The sequence below is a fragment of the Bubalus bubalis genome, chromosome 15 (genome assembly GCF_019923935.1).
Source record: "Bubalus bubalis isolate 160015118507 breed Murrah chromosome 15, NDDB_SH_1, whole genome shotgun sequence".
NCBI lineage: Eukaryota > Metazoa > Chordata > Mammalia > Artiodactyla > Bovidae > Bubalus > Bubalus bubalis.
The window spans coordinates 58,913,309-58,923,680 of NC_059171.1; the positions used below are offsets into that span (position 1 = coordinate 58,913,309).

Sequence of the window (10,372 nt, forward strand, 5' to 3'; positions counted from 1 at the left end):
TTACCAACTGAGCTATCAGGGAAGCCAATATTTGTTATAATAGAGACTAAAAATTGGGAAATTTAAAAACATTTACTTATTTTAAAATGGTAACAGATTTAAAAATATAGCAATGAATAAATCTGTATATTCACAATGTTGCAGTTATCTGTCGCTGAACAGAAAAGCTGCCACACAGTGGGCAGATGAAAATAGCAGACGGTTAGATCTCACTTCCTGTGGATCGGGAATCCAGGCAGGCTCAGGCTCAGGGTCCCTTGTGAAGGCTGCACTCAAGCTGTAGGCTCCTGCAGGGGGACGATGGCTCCCAACACCCAGGGTTACTGGCAGCATCTCAGTGCTTTGGGGCTGTTGCACCGGGAGCCGCAGTTTCTTGCTGGCCACAGGATGCCTTCATTCCCTGCACACGCGCCTCTCCATCCAGTGTCTCCTGTGGGGATAGCTGCTCCACCAAAGCTAGCGACTGGGGGCCAGCAGGCCAGGGATCAGCACCTTAGTTAATCTATTCGTGGAGGGTGACAGCCCAGCACTTTCCCTGAAGAGGAGGGCATGATCACAGGGACAGAAATTGCAGGTGGGAGGGCGAGCATGGGGGTCTCATCAGAGGGCGTCCCCATACAGGAGCGATGGGGCAGAATTCACCCGTGGTGAGAGCCAGGGGCTCCAATCTTCTCACAAAGGAAGGCAAGCTGTAGAAATCTTTTCTAAAAATTGTGGGGACTTCCCCGGTGGTCCAGTGGCAGAGACTCTGCGGGCCCAATGGAGGGGGGCCAGATTAGATCCCTTGTCAGGGAACTAGATTCCACATGCTGCAACCAAGACCTGGCAAAGCCAAAGAAAAAAGTGTCCGAATTCTACATAACACGAAAAGCACAAGCCCGGGAAAAAGTAACTGATAAAAGAAACACATCCCTGGCTCCCCTGAAGGACATCGGAATCACAAGGTGTGGCTGTGGATATCCTCTGCAGGTTACCTGTGAAAGCTAGAAAATGGCGCTGAGTAATTCTTCAGGTTGAAACAAGGGACAGTGGCATCTCTAGGCCTGCAGGCCTAGGAACAGGAGGATTAAAGGGAGGAGGGGCATACTGAGGCCCAGGGGGCCTGGCATTCAGCCTCACCCCTACAGAGAATTCCCTGAGCTCAGCAGTTCAATATGACTGAAAATTACCAACCCTGAAGCAGGCTGCATATGAATCGTTGTCAGTGAAAAGACCTTCCTGTGTCCTTGGCTCTTTTCCACTGCTCACTTTGCGGACCAATGTTAATGAGCAAATAGAGTTAACTGACTGTGGCTGTCTATGGAATTTCAAACTAAAAATTGAAAGAGTTTTTTTAAAAAATGAGGATTCTTGGATAAAGAAGATGTGGTACATCATACAATGGAGTATCACTTGGCCATGAAAAGGAATGGCCATGTTTGCAGCAACATGGATGGACCTAGAGATTGTCATACTGAGTGAAGTAAGTCAGACAAGACACTTATCATATGTTATTTCTTATATGTGTAATCTTAAAAAAGGTACAAATTAATCTATTTACGAAACAGAAATAGACTCACAGATGTAGAAAACAAAGTAGGTGGGAGGGATGAATTAGGAGATTCTGACATAGACACACTATATGTAAACTACAGAACTAAAAAGGACCTAGTGTACAGGACAGAGAACTCCACCCAATAATCTGTAATGACCTACACAGGAAAAGGACCTAAGAGAGTAGGTATATGTAAGTGTATAATTTATTCACTTTGCTATACAGTGGAAACTAACATTGTAAATCAACTCTACTGCAACACAAAAATTTTTTTAATGTAGATTCTACCTTAAAATGGATCTCTACAAGGAGATCAAACCAGTAAATTTTCCTAAAGGAAATCAGTCCTGAATATTCATTTGAAGGATTGATGCTGAAACTGAAGCTGCAATACCAGGCCACCTGATGTGAAGAACTGACTCGCTGGAAAAGACCCTGATGCTGGGAAAGATTGAATGCAGGAGGAGAAGGAGACGACAAAGGATGTGATGATTGGATGACATCACCAAGGATCACCAACTCAATGGACATGAGTTTGAGCAAGCTCCAGGAGTTGGTGACGGACAGGGAAGCCTGGCGTACTGCAGTCCATGGGGTCACAAAGAGTCGGTCACAACTGAGTGACTGAACTGAACCGAACTGATCTTAAAATGAACATATATTAGTAGCTCAATGAAATTTCTGACCTCAACTAGAGTGAAATCTATGAAGCCCTTCTATGTCATTTTCTTTAACATAAGAGGATTTTAACCTCTCAGACATTCTAATGCTACTAGTGATGAAGATTAGACTAACGTACACTGAGAAACAGGGCTTCCCAGGTGCCTGCCAATGCAGGTTACACATAACAACACAGGTTTGACCCCTGGGTCAGGAAGGTCCACTGGAGGAGAGCAAGGCAACCCACTCCAGTATTCTTGCCTGGGAAATCCCATGGACAGAGGAGCCTGGTGGGCTACAGTCCATGCAGTCGCAGAGTTGAACACGACTGAAGCTACTTGGCGCACATGCACAAAGAGAAGTAGCACAGGATAGTGGCCACGATGCAGCCTCTGAGTTCCAGCTAGACAGTGTGGGTTCAGACAATGGCTTTTCCTGTGACCTTGGGCAGGCCACCTAAGCTCAGCTTTCTCATATATATAGAATATGAATCCAAGGTTGACGTGAGGATCAAACAAATGGATAAGCACAGAGGTAGTCCATTTCCAGCAGTGTCGGCTACTATCATGTAGGTGACAGTACACGTTAGGCGCTCGGATCCCCACCTGCAATCCCAGTAAAGCAGGAGCCTCCTTCCCACACAGCAGAGGTGGACACGGGACCAAGTTTTTATTCTTTCTCTTTCTGGTTTCTATTCTGAAGTTTCAGAGTGAGAAGTCTTCACAGAAATTTTATTTAGATCAAAAATTAAATAAAATAGTGTCTAAGCAGAGTCATCCACATTCAACAATCTATTTTTATTATTTTCTTTCCACACGTACACATGGGTACCATGAACTGAGTCATTTTGAACTGTTGCTAATTTCCTTTTGGAAGTGGTTTGATGACACTGTCATTGCAGCGAAAGACCAGCAGATGGCTGTCCACAAAAACACACAAATACCTGCAGGAAAAGGCTTTACAAGATAGTTTCCAAAGAACTGCAAAAATTAGTGCAAGAAAGCTATGGATGTCAATATTGAAAACACAGACTTTGTAACGGTCTTAAGAGTACTTTTTAACAGACTTGGTTGCCAAGGGAGAAAGAGGCGTGGGGAGGGAGGGACTGGGAGTTTGAGATTAGCAAACTATGATATGTAGATGAATAAACAAACGAGGTCCCATTGTATAGCACAGTAAATTACAATCAATATCCTGTGATACACCATAATGGAAAAGAATATGAAAAAGAATACACACGTATACAACTGAATCACTTTGCTCTACAGCAGAAATTAACACCACGTTCTAAATCAACTATACTCCAATAAAAATTTTTTAAAGAATATCTTTACATTTGAGACAAAAATTTAATTCTATCCTTCACACAAAAATCTTTGTCACACTGCCAGAAGAAGTATCTATTGGGGTATAACCTTCCCAGAGGGCAATTTACTTAATGCCAAAGTATTTAAAATATGTTTTTTTTTTTTTTGATGAAGCCATCAAAAAATAAATATACCTAGTCATTGATCTAAGATATTAAGCCTGAGCTAAAAAATCTGTTTACAGTAGTGGTTCTCATTTTGGGGTGGTTTTGTCCCGTGGGGGGACATTTGATGATATCTAAGGACGTGTTTGTCACAACTGGAGGGGAGGGGCTGGGACAGGCATCCAGTGGGCAGAGGCCAGGATACCCTAAACATCCTACAACACACAGGACAGCCCCCCTCAACAGAGACTCATGTGGCCCCAAATGTCAACTGTGCTGGGACTGAGACACCCTGGACTAGAAGAAGCATGTGCCTCGTGTACTGTTTTTGTAAGAGTGAAGCAGTGAAAACAACTTAAGTGTCCAAAACAGAAGACTAGCTGAATAAATGACGAATGATTCATCCATACAAGACAGTTGTTAAAAGGAATGTTGCAGAAGAATAATTATTGTGACAAAATATTCTGTGGATAAAGCTTACTGAACTGTATATGCAGTATGAGCCCACATTTTAAAGGGCTACATACACAGCTGAGGGTGTAAATAGGTGGTTTATCTCTGAATGTAGCATTCTGTATTTTATTCTTCTTTGTGTTTATAATTAAACATTACTTTTTCTCCAATGAACATCTTACTAATATTAGAATATTACAATTTTAATACAAATTGGGTACCACAGCAGTTGATAACTTTCGAGAGAAAAATATAACAAAATGTTTGAAACTAAACCTTATAAACTTCAAAACACTGATTTTTTTCATTGCATTCATCTAATATTTCAACTAGCTACTTCCTTAGTACCAGTCACATCAAATAATTTTCCCCATAAATGCTGGGCCATATTTTGCCTTTTCCTATTCTTTTTCTATAGTCAGGAAGTCTAAGAATGGAGGTACCACAATCACAAATGTACTTCCCAAGTATTCCACCGCTGAATTTCTGGCCGTCTTTTGAGCACTTGTTGTTCGTTCAATCTTCCTGTTGTGTCCAACCCTTCATGACCCCATGGACTGCAGCACGCCAGGCTTCCCTGTCCTTCACCATCTCCTGGTGTTTGCTCAGACTCATGTCCCTTTTGAGCACTAGTAAAACCTGAATGCAGCTGTAAGCTTCCTCTGAAGATGTATACTCGGTACTAATACAGTTGTGGTTGATCACTACCAGGGGAGTTTAGGCAATTATATTTTTGTCTATTTATGGCTGTTAGCCATGCCCAGATGGTGCTAGTGGTAAAGAACCCACCTGCCAATGCAGGAGACACAGGTGACTTTGGTTCAATCCCTGGATTGGGAAGATCCCCTGGGGAAGAAGATGGTAAGCCTGGAGAATTCCAGTATTCTTGCCTGGAGAATCCCATGGACAGAGGAACTTGGTGGGCTACAGTTCACAGGGTCACAAAGAGTCAGACATGACTGAGTGACTGAGCATGAGCCCTGCCAAGACATGAAAGCCCAAAGTTATGAAGTCTCATTAAGATTACAACTAGTAAAACAAGAAAGCAGGTTTTTGGATTTTCTGCTGCAAATTCCATTAATAAAGTCTTTACAGCCAATGGATGACATTTTAAAATAACTGAACTGAAAAATGTCCAAATTTTAACACTTAAATTACTTGTTAAATGGAAGCAAAATCTAGAACATATTCTTTGTGAGCCAAAGATAGCCAGGTATTAGCTGTGCCCCATTATCCAGGAAAAAGTGAATGAGATTATTTGATCTGTTTCAAGTATAATTTCCCTCCAAGGAACAGAAGAGAAAGGCTCAAGAAAGGCCCCGAACTGGAAGGATTAGATTTGAGTCCGAGCGAATCACTCTTATGCACTCAGGTTCACCTGCAAAATAATAGGAGGTTATTGACCCTCACTTCTGCCCTGTATCAAAACCCAGCTCACCCATTTCGGCCTGCGTAACCACTCCATCATCTGTAAGCACGTGTGTCCTCCTGGCCACCAGGTCAGCCGACCACTCACCGGGTGTCCACTGTACTCTGTCCATATCTGACTATGAACAGACAGACGCTCAGTATTGGGGAGGTCCTCAGGCATCTCGGCCAACCTCACTTTATCCCGACAGAGGAGATTACACGCTTTTGAACTGAATCAGTTGGAGGGCTTGGGTGTCCAGGCGGGGGCCTTGGATGCACGACACGCCCCCAGATAAGCGGGCAGTGTGGGGAGCATTTGACCTTAGGTCCAGAGGGAAGAACTTCACTCACGTACTTTCTAGAAACAGACTGCAGATGCTTCTGCCGGCCTGAGAAGCCAGAGGATGAAATACCACAAAAGGATGTTCCAGGCTATGAAAAATAACTGCTAATTTAAAAAAATAACATGACCAGTCATTTTTCCTGATATCCATGTGAGTTGTGCTCAGAAAAGCTACCGCTTCACAGAGTACCAGTGATTGGGTTTCTACGGGCAGTGGACTTTGCAGCATAGAAGCCGCAAACACGGAGGCCAGCGGTCTGCACACCAAGCGGGGGAGCTTGTGGGGTTTTAGGTCAGGTCCTGGAAGATGATGCTGTGAAAGTGCTGCACTCAATATGCCAGCAAATTCAGAAAACTCAGCAGTGGCCACAGGACTGGAAAAGGTCAGTTTTCATTCCAATCCCAAAGAAAGGCAATGCCAAAGAATGCTCAAACTACCACACAATTGCACTCATCTCACATGCTAGTAAAGTAATGCTCAAAATTCTCCAAGCCAGGCTTCAGCAATACGTGAACCGTGAACTTCCAGATGTTCAAGCTGGTTTTATAACAGGCAGAGGAACCAGAGATCAAATTGCCAACATCTTCTGGATCATGGAAAAAGCAAGAGAGTTCCAGAAAAACATCTATTTCTGCTTTATTGACTATGCCAAAGCCTTTGACTGTATGGATCACAATAAACTGTAGAAAATTCTTCAAGAGATGGGAATACCAGACCACCTGACCTGCCTCTTGAGAAACCTATATGCAGGTCAGGAAGCAACAGTTAGAACTGGACATGGAACAACAGACTGGTTCCAAATAGGAAAAGGAGTACGTCAAGCAAGGCTGTATATTGTCACCCTGCTTATTTAACTTATATGCAGAGTACATTATGAGAGACGCTGGGCTGGAAGAAGCACAAGCTGGAATCAAGATTACGGAGAAAAATATCAATAACCTTAGATATGCAGATGACACCACCCTTATGGCAGAAAGTGAAGCGGAACTAAAAAGCTTCTTGATGAAAGTGAAAGAGGAGAGTGAAAAAGTTGGCTCAAAGCTCAATATTCAGAAAATGAAGATCATGGCATCTGGTCCCATCACTTCATGGGAAATAGATGGGGAAAAGGTGGAAACAGTGTCAGACTTTATTTTTTTGGGCTCCAAAATCACTGCAGATGGTGACTGCAGCCGTGAAATTAAAGCACGCTTACTCCTTGGAAGGAAAGTCATGACCAATCTAGACAGCATATTCAAAAGCAGAGACATTACTTGGCCAACATAGGTCCGTCTAGTCAAGGCTATGGTTTTTCCTGTGGTCATGTATGGATGTGAGAGTTGGACTGTGAAGAAAGCTGAGCACGGAAGAATTGATGCTTTTGAACTGTGGTGTTGGAGAAGACTGAGAGTGTGCCTTGGACTGCAAGGAGATCCAACCAGTCCATTCTGAAGGAGATCAGTCCTGGGATTTCTTTGGAAGGAATGATGCTAAAGCTGAAACTCCAGTACTTTGGCCACCTCATGCGAAGAGTTGACTCACTGGAAAAGACTGATGCTGGGAGGGATTGGGGGCAGGAGAAAAAGGGGACGACAGAGGATGAGATGGTTGGATGGCATCACCGACTCGATGGACATGAGTTTGGGTGAACTCCGGGAGTTGGTGATGGACAGGGAGTCCTGGCGTGCTGCAATTCGTGGGGTCGCAAAGAGTCGGACACGACTGAACGACTGAACTGAACTGTAGTGTCCCCATCACCTCCGCCAGGTGCCCCCGAGGACGGCTCCGCCAGCACTCCACCTCCCGGCGCTCAGACTCCGCCTGGGCGACAGGGGGCGCGCGCAGCCACGCCTAGCCTGCTCCTTCGCGGGCGCCCCATCCCCAGTTCGCGCAGCCGCCTTAGAGCCCGCCAGACGATTCCTCTTCCGGGGCAGCGCGGAGAGGCGTGCGGGACCCGGATGCAAACGCGAGCGCGGCTATATAAGCGCCCCACAGGCCTCACGCCTGCCTCTTTGAGGAAGACGCGGTCGCGGCTGCTGCGGACTTTTGTTCCGCCCGCTCCTGCTCCTGACTCACCGCTGTTCGCTCTCGCCGAGGAACAAGTCGGTCAGGAAGCCACGCCGCAGCCATGGTGAGTCGGGGGCGTCCGGGTCGCGTCCTGGAGGAAGATTGGGCTGGAGGGAGGGAACGGGACTCGTTTGTCCAGGGAATGGGCTTACGAGATGCCGCCAGGAACTGTGAAGGGTCCGAGCGCGCTGGTCCCCGGACTTGACAAGCTTCTTAAGGGTTTTTTATTCTCACTTGTGTGGTAACAGGCCTTTAAAGACACCGGCAAGACTCCCGTGGAGCCAGAGGTGGCCATTCACCGGATTAGGATCACCCTCACCAGCCGCAACGTGAAGTCTCTGGAGAAGGGTCAGTGCGGCGAATTCGGGGGTCTCGGGGCTTGTTCCTGAGCGAGGTCGGCTCTCAGGGGGGCCAGCGTCCTCTTTCAAAAGACTGAGTTAAGAGTGGTCCACACTTGGTGTGTGCCGTGTTGGCGGTGAGGAGAGAATTGCTGTGCTGACTTATGGTGATCGTCTTATACGCTATTCTGAGCCCGCGGCGGTTCGACTTTGAGCCGGCTCTTGTGCGTTAAGGGAACCAACTGAAGGATGCTTTTACTTCCCTGCAGTGTGTGCTGACCTGATCAGAGGCGCGAAGGAAAAGAATCTCAAAGTGAAAGGACCAGTTCGGATGCCTACCAAGGTGAGAGAGAGTGTCCTGGGCAGGAGGTGGAAGATGATAGTTGGAGAGAAGATGGAGAAATTAGAAAACATAAACTAAGTGAAATAGCACTGAATATGAAATAGAAAAAGTGAAGCAAACTAGGTAAAAGGTTCTGTTACAGTCCGGTTGCTTTTAAACATGGCTGCTCGTTAGAAACATCTGGAGCTTTGGCGAAAAAAAGCAATGTCTGGGCATTTATATTTTTAAAAAATTCCAAGATAATTCTGATGTGCAGTTGGATATCAGAAGTGTCCTAGGGAAGCACAACAGACCATAAACGCTTGGTTTCCATTTTTTCTTGTTGCAGACTCTGAGAATAACTACGAGGAAAACTCCTTGTGGTGAAGGTTCTAAGACTTGGGATCGATTCCAAATGAGGATCCACAAGCGACTCATTGACCTGCACAGTCCTTCTGAAATTGTCAAGCAGATCACTTCCATCAGTATTGAGCCGGGAGTCGAGGTGGAAGTCACCATTGCCGATGCCTAAATCAACCTTTTTAATAAATCGATAATCAGTTGTTAAATTTTGTTGACTTTTATTTATAATACTGACAAGTCTTAGGAATAGAGTTGTGTTATGAAATTGATTACACCTTTTAAGTAGAATAATCAGAATTAGATGGATAGCCTGTGGTGGTTGACCCTGTTTCCATTGTAAGCTAGTTTACACGTGACAGCATTTGAAAATGGAATTGTGTTAACTGCCACATGAGATCTTGCTATTGATGAATATTGGGGTTTTTGAACATGTGTGTGGGTTTAACTTTGGAACTGTCAGCGGTTTCTGGGATGATTCTAATGTGACCAGCTGTGGTTAGAAACCTAGTGTGATAAAAGGCAAGGAACTCAAAAGCTAGGTCTTAATATCTGACCCTGCCATTTGTCATAACTCCTTTTAAACTTGGCAAATTTCAGTAAGTTGTGGAAACTTTTATAGATACTGGTGCCTTAATTTTAGATAAGAAAATATAATACAATAAAATATAAAACAGTCCTAGTACTTAGATTTAGGTTATATCTATAGAATGTGTTTTATATATACTCCTTGGAATCACTTTTCACTTAATGTATATAAGTCATTCTGTATGAAGCTAAGTTAAGCATTTATATGTTTAGGGCTTAAAAGCACATCTTAGGTCAAATCCAAACCTCTATTACTGGATAACACTGCCTAACTCCAAGACCCTGCTTATACATTGTATTCCCATTGTGTAGACATAGAAATTGGTTTTTGCAATTTAATTTGCCCAGTGTTCTGAGCTTTAATAGCACAGCTGAAATTTTAGTGTGCCCATGGGTTGAGGATCCATCTTGATGTCCCATTGAAGGGTTGAAGTCTTTGCTGTTTTTAATTGGGTGGCTATCCTAAACATGTATGTCTATTCTACAGAAGTATATGACAGGTATATAAGCATTTTACAACTGATAAAATTTGCCACTCTTAGGATTCCAGTAATGAAATTCCTGCCTTTCTTCCCAGGAACCCAGCCCACTTTGGGTTACCTTGTCCAGTGGCTTCAGTTAGCATATGTAAGCTGTTCAGGTTTCTCTATCCAATTATGTGCCAGATGCCAGAGCCTCACTGTAAGTTGACAAGCCCCCACACCTGGTTTTCAACCCATGTCCAACACATGCGACACAATCGTTCTGATACTGGAATTTTCATCCCGAAACACTTCTGCAACATCAAAGTCCTTTTGATTCTGTTTTTTTCCTCCTATCAGGTCTCCAAAACACCAGATGTTGAAA

General features: G+C 44.3%; 1 protein-coding gene and 1 non-coding gene across 2 annotated transcripts; both read left to right on the top strand.

The window, feature by feature from the left end:
• Positions 1–7,820: 7,820 nt before the first annotated feature.
• RPS20 (ribosomal protein S20) lies at positions 7,821–9,147 on the top strand. The gene is made up of 4 exons (XM_006041506.4): positions 7,821–7,982; positions 8,167–8,266; positions 8,526–8,599; positions 8,928–9,147. Exons 1-4 carry the CDS (start codon positions 7,980–7,982, stop codon positions 9,108–9,110), a joined length of 360 nt encoding a protein of 119 aa, XP_006041568.1. The 5' UTR covers positions 7,821–7,979; the 3' UTR covers positions 9,111–9,147.
• On the top strand, positions 8,389–8,455 carry LOC112579240. Its single transcript, XR_003103741.1, has one exon. It is a non-coding gene; the product is annotated as a small nucleolar RNA U54 (small nucleolar RNA).
• Positions 9,148–10,372: the final 1,225 nt, after the last annotated feature.

Bases quoted from the DNA above. Each gene is read 5' to 3' on its own strand.
- RPS20 (XM_006041506.4), top strand. The intron at 8,267-8,525 runs GTCAGTGCGGCG...ACTTCCCTGCAG, and splicing joins CGTGAAGTCTCTGGAGAAGG to TGTGTGCTGACCTGATCAGA. The intron at 8,600-8,927 runs GTGAGAGAGAGT...TTCTTGTTGCAG, and splicing joins CAGTTCGGATGCCTACCAAG to ACTCTGAGAATAACTACGAG.